Source organism: Notolabrus celidotus, chromosome 10 (assembly GCF_009762535.1).
Source record: "Notolabrus celidotus isolate fNotCel1 chromosome 10, fNotCel1.pri, whole genome shotgun sequence".
Lineage (NCBI taxonomy): Eukaryota > Metazoa > Chordata > Actinopteri > Labriformes > Labridae > Notolabrus > Notolabrus celidotus.
This window is the reverse complement of record NC_048281.1, coordinates 24,589,074-24,608,570: the sequence shown is the minus strand read 5'-3', so window position 1 is coordinate 24,608,570 and position 19,497 is coordinate 24,589,074. Positions and strand designations below refer to the sequence as shown.

The window sequence follows — 19,497 nt, the reverse complement described above, 5'->3', positions numbered from 1 at the left end:
ATTTCACAACATAAATAAAGTCTAATGACTGATATCTGACACTACCTACCAACAACAGATGGAAATGTCCTTTGTAAATGTCAAGGATCTAAAATGTATGACAAAGAGATACATATCTCTGTTTTATGCAACTGTACATGACCCCATTCTGATGGTTTATTGATCAGACTTTAATGTCCATATCTCCAAAGACGAGCATTAAAAGCCTGCAGTCTAAGTAGGACATTTGAATGCTGTTTTGCTCTCTTTCCTACCGTTTGGTGACACAGCTGCTACGGTTCTGCACAGTGCCTGATTCAGTTTAAGTATTTTCACAGTAGGCAGGAAAATGTTTTATTTACATTATTCTTGTATTGTAAATAATATAAAGATATATGATTTACATACACGGGTTGTGAGAACACAAATAATTTCAGAATATAGGGATTTCCAAACCCTAGAATGTACTATTGTTGGAGGTAGTGTGAGTGTAGTGTGACTGTGTGGGACCTTTTAGAAATCTAAATTATAAAAGAAGTTACAGTGCAGTGCACATTGCGTAAATGTGAACCAAGCCTCTCTTAATGGGGACATACAATCATTGGCCCTCATTTATGAAACGTGCGTACGACTGAAAACAGGGTGTAAGACCATTTCCACGCAAAGGTCGGCATTTATCAATCTGAACGTGGGCGGAGGACACGCTCACATCCCACCCCAGGTCTCAGTCCGTGTACGCAAGTTTTTATGTCAGTGTGGAGCGCGTTGCAGCAAAGTAAATCTGTCTGTGGCAGAGAATTAGCACGTGTAGTACAGTGCATTTTTAGACAGACATACAGAGGAGCGCAGATTAATATTGAGATCGTTAAATTAAATATGACACCTAAAATGCATTTTATGTTTCGCACTGTATCGATCCCTGCAAAATGCTTTTGAAATTACGTTGAGCAGCGCCAGCTGTCAGCTGATTTCTTCCTATAACAAATGTGTGTTTTCTTTATCGATTTACTTTCAAAAATATCCGAAGCTTGCAGTACTTAGCAACACTCCTGTGTGCACAGTTAACTCTCAATAGAAAATATTGTTGGTGATTTCAACAGAAAAACATAAATATATAAATTCACCAGAGACCACTGAATTAAACTTTAGCGTTTGAAATAGATTAGGTTTTTTTCTTAGAAAGATGTGATTGATGACGGGACGTATTATGAAGACGGTTCTTATACTCCTGATTATTTTAGTGAATGGATGGCCTGTGTGTGGCAGCTGACCATTTAAGAACGAAAAACATTCATTCACATGAGATCAAAACCTGTCGGCACCTCCGGAGTTGTTAATAATTAATTTAACACACACAGTGCGTAATTCTGCACAAGCAATTTCTTTCCCAGGCTACATTTTACAAAATGACCACAGTTGGAGTTAATTGAAAACAACTGGTAATATCAAACAAAAAAACTTAATGTACCATAATTACATGCTGAAAATTCCTAGCTAACAGTAATGTTAGCTAGCTTACAGTAATATTAGATAGGAATAGGTTTTTGCAAAATGTTAGCTTGCGTATAAAGTTTAGAGCTTGTCTTTCTGAGAAATTTTGATGAGCTGAACCTACTTCTAGCATCCACCAATTTACTAGTTTGCACCAATTTACTTCACATGGATGTTTGTTGTCTGGTAAGAAAAATGAATAATATCACACAAAAAAAAACCTTTATCAATAAAAAAGTGCTGAAACTTCTGAGTCCACATTTAGTGGATGCTCATGTCAGCCATCAGTGCTAAAGTCCGAGTTAAGTCACAAGTGCTGAAAATCAGGACTTGGACCCTGAACTTCCTAAACCACTGGTTGTAGTTCAGAGCCACCCCCTCTGATGTTCTTGTACTGTGGCATTAAGCTGTTTAAGATGGATAAGCCAGGATATGTTCAGCTGTAAGGGGAAGGAGAGTTGGCACAGAGGTTCTTAGTTTCTTTGTGTTAAGAATTAACAGCAGTCAATCCAGGTGTAACAGCATTACCTCTCCCTTAGCACCATAACACAAAAGTCTAATGGTCAGATAAGGCCCTTTGTGGATTTATCCATGCCATATTCACATCACACTACATCTCTGCAACCATGGTTCTACCATCACTATGCTTTTGTACTCACTCACTGCAACCAGAGATGGTGTAATATTGGTGTCCTAGTGGGTGATTTCACATCCCATTACAGCGTTGCAGACTCACGAGAGGCACGGCTTGCAAACACAGTGGGAGCGCTACGTACACACACACACACTCACACTCACACTCACACTCACACTCACACTCACACTCACACTCACACATGCTTGTAAAGACAGCGCTGTTCCACCCTGCTCCGACACTACACATCAGGAGGATCAGAAGCGGCACAACTTTGCCCCACCATTATGCATCCTTGCATTAGGCATTGCAGACAAGGTGTAACAGGGGGCATAAATATACCACCTTGAAAGAGCAGCTTGTAAGAGCCTATAAAAACAAGACTTATGTTTGACTTCAGCATTAAAAACAGCCTGCCAAGGTACATTCTATGTCAAATAGAAGGGTTTTGGAGCCCGTCAAAATGATCAGGACACCCTAACAGCCAAAACTCCTTTAATTTTTAACATGTCAGTCTGATTTGACAACTTGACAGTTACACACAAAAAACAACAATGTTAGAGTCATCATAACAGCTGGGAAAATTGTTAGCCTTTGACAGGAATCATAAGAGGCACTGAAACATACTGTGTACAGACAGGAGCTGTCTATTATTAATGACACTGGACTGCACCTCTATAAAAAAATCAGATAATGCTGCCTGCAGCAGGAAAAAAAAATCTCCAGTCCCCGCTATCTTTTGTGTTATGGGAGCTTTATTTGCAGTCACAAACAGCAGAATGGAGATAGTGTTTACAATTATTCAAGATGCAGTGACATCTGCACACATTTTTGTGTGAAGTTCAAGGCTTTACTGTCTTTGTTGGCGAACCCAAGAAAAATGTTCGACCCTGCTGGACACACAGTTTATTCAACTTCTTCTACAACTCTGTGTTATTATTCAATGCTCCTGTTCAATGTAATACGGTTGACCAAACTATAAACATGGCGATGTAATAAGGCTGCCACTTATTGAAGGTAGAGAACGTCAGTTTGGATGGGCTTACAATGAATCATAAACATGTGAATGTGCTCTTTTATCAAACTGTTATAACTGTAATTTTCTAGATGAGTGCTAGAAGCAGCTTAATTAACTCGTCTTTTGAATGCAGACTTTTATAAAGCAAGGAGAGCCATAATAATAATTCTCAAGTATGAATGGTACTGACATCTATTCACGCAATTCACTTGTATGATACTGAATACATGTACTGACACTCTAGGTCTGCTGTGGTAAAAGTCATTTCAGAAAGAAAGGGTCATTGTACTCACAAAAAGCTGTTATTGGGTCTCTTTATGATACAGAAAGAATTGAAAGTTGGGTATTAGAAGTCTAACAACCTTTGTTGCCTTTGTCCTAGCAGTTTAAGCGCGTGACCTATATTCAGAGGCCGTAGTTCATGTAACAGTGGTCACTGTTTTAACTCCCAGCCTCGACCCTTTGCTGTATGTCTTCCAACACTCTATGCTCCCCAAGTTTCCTGACTCTCTTCAGTAGTTCTGTCCAATACCGGCAAAAATGTCCAAAAATGTAACTTACAAAAACAATCTGAATATATATATTGATTATTGAAGTTAACAAAAGGAGGAAGAGCTGGACACAGAGACTTGTGTTTTTTTTCCTATTGCTTAAAAAATGTGTTTCATTAGCAGACCAATATCAGAACCCATTGGCTTTAGGGGTGTGACGATACACTCAGGGATTGTCAACTGCACTTAGGCACTAGCTGTTTTTAGACATTGATTAATTAATGAGTTCTTTTTTAACGGCCTCATCTCACACTTACCCAGGGTTAATGGTGTTTACAGGCATAAAAGAAAATAGCAATATCAAAGTAATTAGTCTTCCTCCTGGTGGTCTCATATGCTTTCATAAATCATAAAGAAGCATTGTTAATAATTCCAGTCTGTTTTACAATCAGTAAGAAACCCCTCACAGGAGCTCTCAAGCGGTTTCACCATGCTTTTTTTTATATTTCAAAAATATACATTAAGTTCAAATGTTTGATCTCAATACTTATTGTGGGAAAAGTTTCAAATTGTGAGGTAAACACATGTTGGTGTACTCCCAGGATGCTCTGAACGGCTTGTTCACACGAGCTTTCAGTGAGATCAACATGAGATTCATTAACATGTGACACCACCAGTTAATGAATCTACTTAAAAGGGGCAATGTATCATTTAAAAAAGAGAAACACAACTTTGTAGCATGGTAGCAGTGAAGGAGGCTTCCAGAATGCTGGCTTCTGGAATTCTTTGCAACAGAGGCTAATGTGAGGGTCTTCAAAGACACTGGTGTGAGATAAGTAAAGGGAGCTAAATATCATACAAGGCCACTGCATCGCTATCAGAGGGACAATATAAAGCCTTAACAACTGGCATTACACCCCCTCTTTAACTGTTTTGTTTATATGTCGAATGACTAATATTTGATTGTATCTATATTTACAGAGTCTGCATAGGAATGTAGAATCTGTACTCAGGTATGTGGATTTTCAGTAGTATGTTTTTAGTCCTTGTAGTATTAATGAGGAATGTTTCAGCAGGCTTTGGTGTATGCATGGAGAACAGTACGTATGGAGAACAAAAGCAGGTGGATAGCACATCACTGTAATGACTTTCTGGCGTCTATCAGTGACAATTTATTCATCTTTATCCAAGATTTAAACCTGTGTGACAGACCTGACTGAAGCTGTGTTGTAAAAGCCAATCAGAGGTTACATTCTCGACTGGAATAAATCAGAAATGATTGATCCGACCAAACAACTTCAACTATCAAACAAGCACTTTAAAAGTGTTTTGCTTCTCCTCTTGAGAAGAGCTGAAAGAGTTTTTTTTTTATTTATTTTTTATACATCTTTATCACAATGATGTTATTGTGGCAAACTTCTGACTTATAAATTCAACGTAAATGACAAGAAGAAAGGATTTCTTGTTCGGGCTCACACTATTGAAGTAAACCAGAGTGAAGCCCTGTGTGACATACTGTCTTTTGAATGTACTGCTGAACTGAGAGCTACAGTAATTGAAACAGATGAACAGGCTCAAGCCCGGGGGATGTAATGGACCAAAAGTGTTGCACAGAAAAGTCTTAGCTGGAAGTCCTTCAGTGCTGGCTTGTGTGGAATTACGGAAAAGTTGGTATATGTTCCCAGAGGCTTATGCCACATAGCATTGTCAGTCTAAGATAAGCAATTATTGCTGATGGGTTCCAAGATTGTATTTTGTCAAAAGGCACATGCCCCAGTTTGCCGGCCTCACAAAGTGCAACGCAAAAAAATTACAAGAAGTGCAAATAAAAGGTGGAAATAGTATTTACAAAATGTGCCTTGTTTTCTACAATCATTTTTGTTTGTACTGTTTATTATTGTAATTTCTTTGTTATTATTATTTTTCTTATTGTTGGTTTTGTATAACTTCTATATAATTTTTTAAATTGTGGTAACAATAATATTTTTTACATTTTAGCTGGCATTTTCTTTAAACTCAAACCTCATATTTAGAGAAATACATGACAACAAAACCAAAAGATTAAATTTCAAAAATCATATGCCGCCATATCCGCCTATTTATTCTGCGGAAATGATGCGCTCCGTTTCCTCATTTGAAAACACGGGCGGGATATGGCGGTTTGCGAATGCAACACACCCTTGCAGGTAAGTGGACATGAGGCTGTGTAAATATATGTTTGAGCTCCTAAGTGTGCACCCTTGAGTACTTTATGAAACGGAGGGGGACAGCGGAATACCAGCGTTGTTTAGTGGGTGAATTGAGACCATTGAAATGAGAGTGGTGAAGAGGGGAACGTTTGGTGTCTATGTGTGTGTGTCGCAGCGTGCACTGTCCGCAGTCAGTGACGGTGCCTCTCCATCACAGTAAGGCCTATAAAAAATGTATCTGCTAAATCTTAAACTATGTTAAAAATTAATAATGATCTGTCATACCTTTTAATTAGGGTGTATTGCAGTGTTTCCAAAGGCTAATAGCTGTCATTAGTTGTGACTAAAATGGGAAAAGGGGGTGTAGAATCAAAAGCAGGCTGCAGCAAAGCAGTCTTACCAATCTCTTTCCAAGAACCCTTGCCCTTAAATTTATTTAACACAAACAGCTTTGTTTAGCGAACAATTCTCTGTGATTGGGTGGCACGAAGCATGCTGCAGCTACATAACAGCTCCCTAAATGAAAGTTTAGACACAAGCTATTAATCTAATTAAGGTTAATATGGTTTAATCTTTGCTTAAATGAGCTGAAAAAGTGATAAAATGGGACGTCAGCTCCATCGTCCAGAATTGTGTTGTTGTGTAAGAAGAGATGACAATGCTGCACAACAACAACCCCCTGCACATGCAGAGAACTAAAGGTCAGCTAATTTCAAAAGACAAGTGCTTCTATTATTAACTCGTGAAAAAAAATGAAGTGTTGGAAATAACTCAATATGAACAGACAAGGACATATTTAATATTCCAACATCATTGAGATTTACCGAATATTTTAAACCACCATGAACAAAGCTCACACACAGAAAGCAATCAATTCTAATTACAAAGTGCGTTTTGCAGGATATGAACCTGAACACTCACTGGATCTTATTGATTGTGGCAGTGGCTTGCTCTCTGAATTTTAATTAAAAGGTAGAACAAAGACAATGAAAGGGAGGGAGGGTGAGAGCAGAGTTAGCCAAGGAATAATATTATATTCACATTTTATGCATTACTCTGGTTACGTATACATCATGGGAAGAGAAAGCATTTTGTGTCAGACTGCATGCAGATTAATGAACTGTTTGGATGGTTTGTGTGAGAAACAGGCTCATATAATATAAAAACAAACATACCTTGTGTAAGTTAACAGTGTAAGGTGCAGGGTCCCAAGCCACCAGAGTCACATTCTTGTAGATTGAGCTTGTGTTGAACTGATGTCTGGGATTGGCCATAATCTGTAAAAGGAAAATATGCTATGTAAAAATTGAAAAACACATTGTTTACACTCAAGTATAGAGTAATGAGTCTCATTCATGTCCAATTATTTCAAAGCCAATTTTGTAAATCTACTTAAGCATTGAGAGAGTCTATTGGTTTGTGAGGATTTTGGCGCCCCTGTGGACAAGGCAAGGCAAGGCAACTTTATAGCGCATTTCATACATGAGGGCAACTCAATGTGCTTTACATTAAAACATTAAAAGCATTGGAAACATTTAGACAAGCATAAAAGAACACAATTAAAATGACATATATAATAAAACAGAAAAGAAAGGGAAATTAGAAATATATTGAAAATACATTTTAAATTTGTATTTAAAACAAGTTAAAATAAGCTAAGATAGGAAGGCAGTGGCAAATAAAAAAGTCTTAATCTTTGATTTAAAAGGGGAGAGAGTTGGAGCGGACCTACGGCTTTCAGGGAGTGTGTTCCAGATATGTGGTGCATAATGACTAAATGCTGCTTCACCATGTTTCGTTCTGACTCTCGAGACTGAAAGCAGACCAGTACCTGATGACCTCAGAGGTCGAGATGGTTCATACAGTAGCAGCAGATCAGCAATGTATTTTGGGCCTAAACCATTCAGTGCTTTATAAACCATCAGCAAGATTTTAAAGTCTATTCTCTGACAGACAGGACAAGGCAGATTTTGCAGATAGTTTCCTATCAGTACTGTTTTTTTAACCAAAACAAAACAAAAAAATGTCACCCTTTTGTCTGAAACAGTTACATATAACACTCATTAAGAATCTTTCTCATGGAATACATAAAACAAAGGCTTATTTTCAGCAGCGCTCACTTCTTCTGCCATCTAACTGGCGTGTTGTGTTAACAAGTCAAAGTCATAAATCATTGATATTTTCATCATATGCTACTCCACCAGTCTGGCACATGTATCAGCGACACAGCTTTCTGAGTTTATCAGTGATACATTCTTATGCATCACCAAACACTGTCACTCACCTGTGAGTTTATGATGCGGATAGTGGTTTTGTTCCCCACGTCTCTCTCATATCCCTCTGTGGGTGCAGCGTTGAACCGTAAAACTGCATCATGGGTATCTGGAAGACAAACACACAGCCCAGGGAACATTCTTATTACAAAAGATGTATACAGCCAATTGATGTTTCCTGAGGTTTCTCTCAACAAACTTTACAATCTGAGTTTTTTTAAGAAGCAGGCAAAACAGCACTACTTGTAATTCATCTGTTACAAATGTTTTTTACCACATTTGATTACAGCTCTGTGAATCAGTGGCAGGAAAAAATGTGTTTTAAAATACCTTAAGCAGGTAAAGCTGAGAGAGAAACAAATACTGAGGGTAAGAAATAGAGACGAAAGTTTTCATATCGATCCAAACAGACACAGATATGATTACTAAATAAACAAAAAGGTTTATCAAAGAATGTCGACAAACACTGCGTTACCTAAAAATATACTGATGTGTGCTTGTGTAAGGTACACAAATGTGCTGGCTCTCGCTTACCTTCATATGTGTGTTAAAATGTGAGTTTTTATAGTCTTTGTGTCTCAGTTTTGGCTGTTTTAGTGTTGATTTATATATTGTTTATTGGTATGTATTTTATATGTATTTAAATAACATTTTAAAATGGAGTAAGTTGCAATGTTTCAGAGGCTCAGGGAGTAAGGGGTTAATGGTCATGCTCTGCCTGCATGCATGAGTCATGCAGCTCGTTAAGCTCCGTTCAGAGTGCGCATGTTTGGGGAGAGACGGGCAGAGCAGTAGTTTGTGTGCCTAGTTGATAGTTTACCTGCTCCTCCTGTTCCTTCCTTTCACAGTTTTAGTTGAGTCGCTGATGAAAAGTAAGTGTTTTGATTTCGTGTATAAGTATTTTGATGAGTGTGTGTTTATATCCCTTTATTTCCTATACATTTATATATGTCGGTGCATTTTTAGTTTACTGTGTACCAGCGCCTTATATGTTTACTGTGTGTGATTTTTTCCAGACTACTACAATATTCCTATTTAACTGTGTGAGAAAGGAAATAAATACTGCTGGCCTTACGGCAGCTAAGTGCACGCACCGTCTCCTCATCCTTCCATGTATCCTGATCGATACACCATCCTGAAAACTGCCTACACTAAAACGAATTAGCCCTACCTACCTTTACCTCTTCAACATGCAATATCCTGGAAAGTCCATAGCTGTTGTTATTACCCGACTGTGTTAAATACTTAAATCCGATTGGTCAAAACTCCACAACAACAATGATACATTCTCAACAACAAAAGCAACACCGCACCCACATCAAAACAAACCAATCCACTGAAAATAGTCCATCACATTTCACTACTGCCTGTCGACACTGTGGCAAAAAACATAAGTGTGCATCCCAGGCTGGTTTTGAGAGTTACCGGGCACAAATGTGAGAGTAGCCTGAGTAGCTACTAGGGATGTACATTTTAAGTATTTTCCGTGATCGATTTTTGGAAATGTTAACGATCAATTATCGATTAATTGATAAAAAAAAAACATTATTATTCTTACGTAAAAAACAATGCCAAATACGTTGCTTTCCCCCTAAATTGTATTTACTACAACAACAAAATGCATCTAACTGACGGGATTGAATACGGATACATGTTTGACACTCAGAATATCAACGATCAGGCTCATTAAAATATTCTCCGCGGACATAATCTTATAAACTGAAGGCTCATAATACTAACAGAAAAGTACTTCAGACTCACAGTGTCCAGTTTTCTGTCTACTCGTTCTTATTGAGAAAAAAAACATGTGTATTCAGTCAGGTGTCAGCCGGGAGCGCAACCGGGTCATAATCGGTCCCGCTGGAGAAAAGCCCAGACGGCTCTGATGTTGCTGGTCTGTAAACGTAGCGTACCAGAATTTCCCACCTGTCTTTTGCCTTCGTATCCAAAGGTGGAAATACCCTGTTTAAAGCTGTCAACCTTTGTGTCCGTGTTGTTGTTGGCAGCAGTTTTGTATTGATCCTCTTTTAAAAAGCGCACGTGGAGAACTGACGCACAGCCGCAGCCCCCAGCGGAGCGTCTCCGCTGTGCTCAACACCTTTAACAGCTGATTCACATGGAAACATGCTTTAAACTTAAAACACCTCCCTGATAGATGAATGTAACATGAGACCACATGATGTTTGTTCCACGGGACGGAAAATTGATAACAAAAATGTGTGTTTCGAGTAATTTCTTAACAATCAATTAATCGATAATCGATTAATTGTGGTCAAAGTAGCTACTAAACCGGTGGTGTCTCACAGAGAGATACTGCAGGTCTTTTCTCCCTGCAGTGGTCAGAGTATATCATCAATATCAATAACCTCACCAAAACAGACTTAAGTGCAATATCTCCCCCATCTATTTATTAATGTGCAATAATTACTCATTCCTCTCTTCTTACATGTGCAATAAGTTTTCTCTACTCGTCTTCTCAGTACATTGTTTTATAGCTATGCAACAAGTCTGTGCACATTTTTACCGCATCACTGGTTTGGTAAATATTTGTAAATGTACTTATCTAGTTGTGCATATACATCGTAAGATATGCTTTATTTTAATCACGTTTTCATAATTGCTATTTTATATGCTTGTTTACTTTATACTCTACTTTGCTGCTGCAACACTTAAATTTCCCCGTTGTGGGACGAATAAAGGATTATCTTATCTTATCCTTTTTGATAAGGAAAAGTGGATGAATATCCTGACCTGCAATCCAGGCAACAGCAGCTTAACTAAAACTTACACCATGAGCAGTAGTGATTATAGCAACAATGTTAAAAGTTGTGGCATTTGCCTCAACTATGGTGTGATGATTGCAAAGCTCAGAGAAGGAGGAGAGCTAAATGAGGACAGAAATGTCAACATAAATATTCCAGCAGAAGTTCACCTTGTCTGACATTACCTTTATGGAAATGTTCAGTTTAATGTGATTTGCAGAGGTAAGCCAGCTCATGTTTTAAATTGACCGGGGATAATGATGTTTGACCCACAAGTAGGCAGAAAAGTATACGTTGTGAAACTATTTGTTCAAGTAAAAAAATTGCAACTCCATAAAATCATCTTGAATTCAATAATTTGTATCAGCTTGTTTATTAATTTTGTTAGCAGCTGAGTAATGACAGGGGATAATGCATAGTGAGTCAGGGCCTGTTCACACTGTCACAGCCTAATGGCCCTTTTCCACCGGCCCGTCTTAGCCCCACTCTACTCGACTCGACTTGACTCGACTCGGTTTGTGTTGCGTTTCCACGGGCGCCGTACCTCGTGTCAGATGCCAGTTTTTCTTACCTGCTCTGCTCTGGTTCCAAGCAAGCTGAGACGATACTAAAAGGTGGCATCGACTGACTGCTGGACACTGATTGGTCAGAGAATGCCGTCACCGAAGAGTCTGAGCGCGACGCCCAACACAGGAATCAAATCCGCCATTTTTACAAAACGACATTAGTACTGTACAATGTCTGCACGCAAAGTTTCTCCGTGGTCCGTTGACGAGGTCCAGACTTTTTTAAGTGGAGTGGCCGACGAACGGATCCAAAAGGAGTTAGACATTGGAGTTGTGATTGCTATGTTTGTGTTGCGTTCAAAATGACGTGAACGCAGTTTCCCACAGCTTTGTTATGATGATGCCGCCAACCATGAGTCGGTACTCGGGCTGGTAGAAAAGGTACCCAAACCGAATAGAATCGAGTCGAGCAGAGCCAAGTCGAGTCGAGTAGGGCTGGAACTGCGTAGCGGAAAAGGGCCATAATTTCCACAACCACCTGCTCACTATACATCATCTCTTACTGATTCATTGGTGGTAGTGTAATTCTCAGAGTTTTGACTCTACCGCTAAAAAGGAAGTTAATAGTCTTATATGACTTGAAAAACACATATCTAGAATTAGTTTAAAATAACTGGTCTGTCTTACTTCACTCTGGGTTCATCTTTAAACAAGAAATGTCCCAAACTTGAAATTTCTCTCACACAAAAAAAATTACAGAACCATTTCTAATCCTGATTGACAGAGAGAGAACATTCCTGCTTATTCATCAAAAAATATATTAAAGTGTAAGTGCTGAAACTCTTCTTTGAATGCTAAAATCCTGCATTTAAAAGTTCCCAAAATGTTTCCAAATCCTATCCAAAACATCCTGTAAACACAACATATACTATACCTCATGTTTTCTGATACACTTTGGTTCGCTGCTTCCTAACCTTAGCATCAAAACACAAATATTAGGGATACGAGATGATTTATAAAGTAAAAAAAGAAAGCCGGGATTTTTTGTGGATTTACATTTTATTAGATTTCACAGCCTTTCAAGGCTCGAATGCTTTTAATTAACGAAACCCTCTAAAGAAGTTTTGAGGGCATTTTTTCTATTCTATTCATTCTTTTTATAAGTCTATTTTATGTATTCTGTGTATAAAAAATATAGGAGAGAAATTATAACCGTCAGCTATATGTAGATGACTGCAAATTATAGCCATAACCACTCTGAATCGGAGCTGAGGAAACATAAAATGGCATAAACAAGGAAATCTGGAAAATAGAGGTAGGCACATGTGCAGTGTGAGAGCTGGGTCACATTCACGGATGATTTCAAAGCCGCCTCCTGCAGATATAGTATCATCCACAGAGCAGCCTTTATGCACACTAAATGCAGTCATTTCCTCTGTACCTGATGGGCTCTCATTACAGCTTCCTGATCATGCATTGTTTCAAAAAGCGACTCTGAATGAAGCTACAAGAATTTTACAGCAATGATACTGCTCCTCCTGTTTACTTCTGATGAGCCCCATTTATTTAACCTTCTTTATTTCTTTCCTTCTTTCGTCTTCTACTTTCTTCCTTTCAGTCCTTCAGTTCTATGTATGAATATGTTTTTCTTTGATGGAACGTTTCTCCTTTCTTTCTTTACCTTTTGTGCATTTTAAATCTTTCATCTCCATCATTTATTGAAGGTTACTTTCTTTCTTTTTTGAATATTTCCTTCCTTTCTTCAGTATTTCTGTTTTTCTTGAATCCGTCTTTAAATTGTATGTCTTTCTTGAGTCTGTATTGAACAGAATTGTCTCTCTTGTCTCGCTTTTTGTTATACCTCAATTACACATTGTGACCTGCTTTAATTGTACACTGCAGTTTTCTGTCCTCAGCCTTGTTTTCCATTCATGTTTATCCTGAACAATGGGCAGCAATTCTCTGTTTTCACGTACGAGCAACAGCAGTGCGGGGAGAGAAAGGTCCAAGGTCTTGCCATTAATATACATCATATGCCACTGCAGAGAAGAGAGACCTTGATCATTGTGTCCTGTGGCCAAAGCATGATATTGTGATTTTATTACTTCCCAAAAGCTTCCATTTCCTGAGAAAGTGCAAAAAGGGTTTAAGTCACATTGTACAAAATGTGTCCACAGAAGGTCACATAGCATCACACTGCAAGTTGCAAATATGTCACACCTCAGTTACCTGCTTGGAATACCTTCAGGAGAGTTGTCACCATCTTCTCCCACCAGAAGGAGTAAAACTGCCACCATCCTCCAGGCTTAGACATGTTCTGTCTTATGCATGACTAATTACTGCAGGCATTGGTTTCATGACTGTACTGTAACAGACTCCTTTTGTGAGGCAAACCTGTAATCTACACCTGGCTGTCTTCAGCTATGCGAAAATATCACAGCTGCATTCAGAGATATAAATGATTCTCCTATGCCTGTGCCAGTTTTTGGCTTGAAGGACCATTACTACGTCTTCTTTTTAAGTGCAGGCTTCACCTCGGGCAATTTGGTCCAAAACATGGCTCTCATCCCTCTCCTGAGGCATTCTTCCCTTTTAAGCGAGTAGAAAGATGCCAGCCTGTTTGTGAGCTCTTGCTGCCAAAGCTGTTTTGACAAACAAAAATGTGCCCTAATTAGTGAAGGCTACACTGTGAAGTATGTAATCCTCATATTCTGAAGACTTTAACAGCCAGCACGTAACATCCGCTTGAAATCAGGCTCAGAAGCAGAAATAACAGCAGCAGTATTTCTGTTTAAATTGACTTCAGTCCATAAACCCTAACTCTAAGGTAGGATTAGATTCCTTTTTTGTGAAGGTTCTTTGTTGGAAAAAAAAAAGTATTAATAACAATAGGTGGGTAAATGAATACTAAAATAGTGCTCAAAATTACAGGTTAACTTGCAATAGTATACAATATGATACGATACCTTATGAGGCAATGCAATATGATACGATACCTTATGAGGCAATGCAATATGATACGATACCTTATGAGGCAATGCAATATGATACGATGCAATGCAATGGGATGTACAGTGGTACAGTGGTACAGTACAATACCATAAGATATAGTATGAGATGATATGACACAACACACCACGAAACGACAACACGATACAATACAATCCATACAATGCGATACGATACTACACAATACACTATGATACAATATGATATGAAACGATGGAATGCAGTGGGATGGGTTGATGTACGGTACAGTACAATAATATAAAATACAGTACGATGCGATTTGATAAGATACAATACGATAAGATATGATACAATATATGATACGATACCATACGATATGCAAAAGAATTTGCAATACGACAAAATACAATATCATACAATATGCAATACAGCATGATCCCAAATCCCATGGATTATGCCATGCCATGCCATGCGATACGACACGACATGACACCATACGAAACAAAACAAAACGATACTAAAAGCAAGTACTTCAGTACTTAAACTCTTAATTTGACTGAGAAACTTTCACTTGTACTGGAGTAATATTCAACCTAGTTTCTGCCCCACCTTTATGAATAAAAATGTAGTTATGGAGGCAGATTAACTGTCAATAGACCTGCTCCTGAGTCCTCTGAAACATGCTTGCATTTAGGTTAAAGGCTGCCATCATTCATTCTAATTTGGGATAGTTGCACATAGTGTTGGTTCAAAAACTTCAAATGTTCATGTCATCATCCATTTTATCAGATGAGCCACATTTACAACTTTTATTTTTTTTAAATCAAACCTTTGAAAAGCAAACCTCTGGCCTTTTTAATGACTTCTTATTTTCCAAGTCAAACTGATAGTAAGAGACAGTTGATTTTTCCATCACTCACAAAACATTTTGTTCAAATTATATTCAAGCTCAAAGAGACCCACTAAGTGTGCCGCTCTGTGCAATATGAACAACTTTGAATTCAGAGAACAGCTCTTAGCACTGTTGGAGCTGCTTTCTGCTGCTACCATAGTTAAATCCACTTTCCTGATAGATGATAAGAAGGGAGAGATTTGGATGTTTGTTTTTTTCAGTTGATTGTGTGGATGCCAGATCGGACAGATGTGATACCAGATTTACCATCTGTAGGTTTCCTTTTTTAGAGGGAGAGCAGGAGAGCAAGAGCTCTGGGGAAAATAACTGCCTCATCGCTATGCTGCAAAATCCCACCAGAGATGAATACACACACCTGGGAGAAGTGTTCTTTAACCTTGTCAACACTTTTTTGTGGAAAAGTTAAACTGTTTTCAGTAACAGTTGTTACAAACTGTTACTGAAAAACTCTGTTTACAGTGAACTGGAATGTGATGGGGGTTTTTGTTGGTTTTTGGTGAAGCCTCTTTGTATTAGAAAGGGAATGTGTATGCATAAGGGCATATTTCAATATGCAAATGGCATTAGAGCACTGATATTACTTACTTGGCAGCAGTTTGGCGTAACTTTCTTCTTTTGTAGGCACTTTGGAATCACACAGTGTCTTTTTTTGTCTTATTTGTGCAGGCTTAGGGGCTGCAAGAACTTTTCAAAACTTTGGTGCCTTCATCTCTTTGTCTATTTTGCATGTATAGTTCTGGAAGTCTTTACTGTCAGATAGCCTTATCAGAGTTGGATGCTAAGTTTCTCTACCTCATCCTAAATGGGGGGGCTCATGTTTGTGCAAGTGGCTGCAAGAGTCTGCCTACTCATCAGGACAGAGTCTGCAGTATAAAAAAATATTACTTAGGTAATGAGGATCCAGTTGTTTGCCACATATAGACTACACCTAGGCGTCGCACCCAGGTTTATTAACAATTGCTTTATTACATTTGGAGAGCCATAACAGCATTGGCTATGTTTATTTTCAGAGATACAGCACTATCAATTAATTAAAGCAGGCTGTCTGCTTGCTCTGCTCCTCCTGTTTGCTTTGACAGACACACACTGTGCTGACGTGCACTCTTATCATCCCGTAAATGCAGTAAATGTTTTTGGACCTCTTCTTTTAAACACAATGTTTACAAGTCTAGCTCCCTGTAAGGATTCAGTAATAGAGTTACTCATCCTGTGCTCCTACAAATGAGGGTTGTTGAATTAAAAGCGCACTTTGTAATGCTCTGATTTTGTAGGGGTCATTGTTAATTTAGAGTGCTTGGTGAGCTTAGCACCCAACTTTGGCCGGCGGCAACTCGTATCCAGAGGAAGGCTATTTCACAATTTAGAGCCACAAAAACTAAAAGCTGCCTCACCTGAATTGTTGGGCGACACTGTAGGAACTTCTACAAGAAAAGCAGCAGATGTCTGAGAGTTCAAGAGGGGACATTACATGGATCGCACTCTGGAGGTGCCTAATTATGTCAGGCCTTGTAGATAAATAAAATGACTTTAAAATCAAAGGGGAGGAATGATGTGATGTCTTTTCTTGCCTGGCTTAGTCATTTTTAATCAACTTTAATTTCTGGAAGACTTTGTGTGGAGTAAGGCTCTCTCCTGCTGTGAACATGGTTACAGGAAAACATCCACCATCCAGTATCTATCCCACTTCAGGGTCTTGGGAGGGGGGGCTGGAGCCAATCCCAGCTGTCATTGGGAGAGGCAAAGTATACCCTGGACAGGTTTCAAGTCAATCACAGGGCTGACACATAGAGACAAACAACCTTTCACAGTCACCAATTAACCTCATGAGCACATCTTTGGACTGTGAGAGGAAGTTGGAGGGCTGAGAGAGAACCCAAACATGCACAGGGAGAACACACAAACTCAAAACAGAAAGACTTTGTATTCAAACCAGGAGCCTTCTTACTGTGAGGTACCATCATGCAGCTTACAAAATACTCCAGGTGCATCTCAATCAATCATTCTACTTCACTACATGCTACCACAATGACTTGACACCTGTCCAGAAGGGTAAGCCACAGAAGGTTACTGCTAAAAAGGTTGTTCACAGAGTGCTGTATGAAAGCACATTAATGGAAAGTTGACTGGAAGGTAAAAGTGTTAAAAGGTGCTCAAGCAGCAGGGAGCAGCTGGTGTCAATGCATTAAGAGCCACCACGCACAGACGTCTCGAGGAAAGAGGTTACATCTGTCAGACTCCTAATGTCAAACCACTCCTGAACCAGAGCTGCTGTCAGAAGTGGTTTACCTGGGCTAAGAGAACGGAACTGGACTGTTGCTCAGTGGTCTCAAGTCCTCTTTTCAGAGAAAAACAAATCTTGCATTTATATTGGAAATCAAGGTTCGATAATCGGGGGAATATGGAGACACACAATTCAAGGTGTTTGGTGAAGTGCTACAGACGGATTTCCTCCATGCTACATCGTATTGATGCAGTAGTTCATGATAAAAGAGCCCCAACAAAGTATTTGAGGTATAAATGGACAACCATATCATGTTTGGGGCGCCGTTGGACTGGTGGTTTGGTTGCGCGTCCCATGTACAGAGACTATAGACCTCGTCCGCAAGTTCGACTACCGGCCTCCACCATTCTTCCCCCCACTCTCTACTCCCCACATTTCCTGTTTCTCTTCAGCTGTCCTATCCAATAAAGGCAAAAATGCCCCAAAACATTGAAAATAAATAAATAGTTGAAAAACAACATGTTTAAAACAACATTTAAGCTTAAGGGTACAGTATATTTTTGAATAACTCAACCTCTCTACCTTGCCCTCAGACAAACCCATTCTATTAGTGCTAAGTTCTGAGTAGCTTATACAACCTGACATCAAAAACATCTTTTTACTGACCCAATATTGCCTTATGAGGAATTACAAAGTTATTTTTATGTATGTTTTTGTTTGTCTGACTGACAGGACTGTGCATATCGGTTGCTCTTGACCACCTATTTCAGTGTAGTGTTTTTCGTACATCCCTGAGGGGTCACTGCACCCTTCATACCTACATTGATGTGTATTAGCTTCATTACAAAAGGTCAGAAGAATTTCAGGAGGTTCCATTTCTTCAGATTTGCTGGAAAGAGATTCTGTAGCTTAAAATAGCAGCTCGTGCCCTGCTTTGTGACCTTGTTTTCCTAAGTTTATCTGACCTATTTGAAAGGTTTCAGTGGGCAAAACGCCTGCAGCTGCTACTGAGACCTATCAGCAGATTTTATTTGATTTGGCATTCAAAATATAGAAGTTTCACACTCTGAAGTTGTTTACATTACTTCAAACTGAAAAAAAGCCTCTGCAGCAATTTTAAACCTTTGCGCATTAAGTACTTCACACTAGTAAGAGCATCTCAAGGTCTTGAAGAAGTCAGGACTGAATGAAGATCAAAGTTAAGACCTTTATTTTTCTGCAGGCAACCTCAAAAAGAAGTGTTAAATACATATAATCACACTGTGGCTTGCTGAAAATGCCCAATCATTAGCACATGAATGACTTCCCTTCAACCTCGCTCTCTCTCTCTCTCACACAAACAGACACACAGTATCTTTTTGTAGATAGTCAGATCAATGGCCTTGCAGCATCAAAGTTTGTGTGGCAGACTCACTCTGACAACACGTGACAGCAGTGATGTAAAACATGATCACATAACCAAAGTGCTCTCTAGTGGTTCTCTCCTGTAACTGATGACTAACCCAGAGAGGTTTCCAAGAAAAACACCATTGTCCCCTTTTCCTCTTCCACCCCCCTTCCTTTCTCACTCCAACGTGAAACCCTCGGCCTGATGGATGCTTGTAGTAATAATTAGAAACTTGTAACGTCTGCCTGTGAGTTGATCGATCCACCGCTGATCCTCCTCCTACAATCAATCTGACACCAGAGTATAAGAGAAGAAGCTGTAGCTCTTGATCTTATGCTGCTCCATCACTGCCAGTGCTCGGCTGATTGGCATTCACATCGGCGCCATAGACTGTGAACAGTCAGGCAGCACGTGCTCACTGTCTTGACATTGAGCTTGCCCTCCTGCTCCAATAGAAGACTGTAAACATGTCTGCATCCTACAGGGCCACTGCGCACTGAAGGCCTCTCAATGAGGTGATCTGAAAGCCGGGATCTCTCTGCTGATAGGGGGCTTAATTCATCAGATTGTTTTTCAGGGAGAGAAAACGTAAACTGTGACTTTTCAAAAACAAGGTTTATGAAATCAAAATCCTGAGCGTTATCACCACAAACCATCGTAAAA

The 19,497-nt window shown here is 39.1% G+C and overlaps 1 protein-coding gene across 1 annotated transcript in view; it reads right to left on the bottom strand.

Annotated features, from left to right (window-relative positions):
- Positions 1–19,497, bottom strand: part of st6gal2a (ST6 beta-galactosamide alpha-2,6-sialyltranferase 2a) — an 81,380-nt gene that overhangs the window by 17,474 nt on the left and 44,409 nt on the right. The window contains exons 4-5 of the mRNA XM_034693357.1: positions 8,087–8,184; positions 6,978–7,079 (exon numbers count right to left, since the gene is read on the bottom strand). Coding sequence (XP_034549248.1) covers positions 6,978–7,079; positions 8,087–8,184 — 200 coding nt within the window. The remainder of the gene's footprint in view (positions 1–6,977; positions 7,080–8,086; positions 8,185–19,497) is intronic.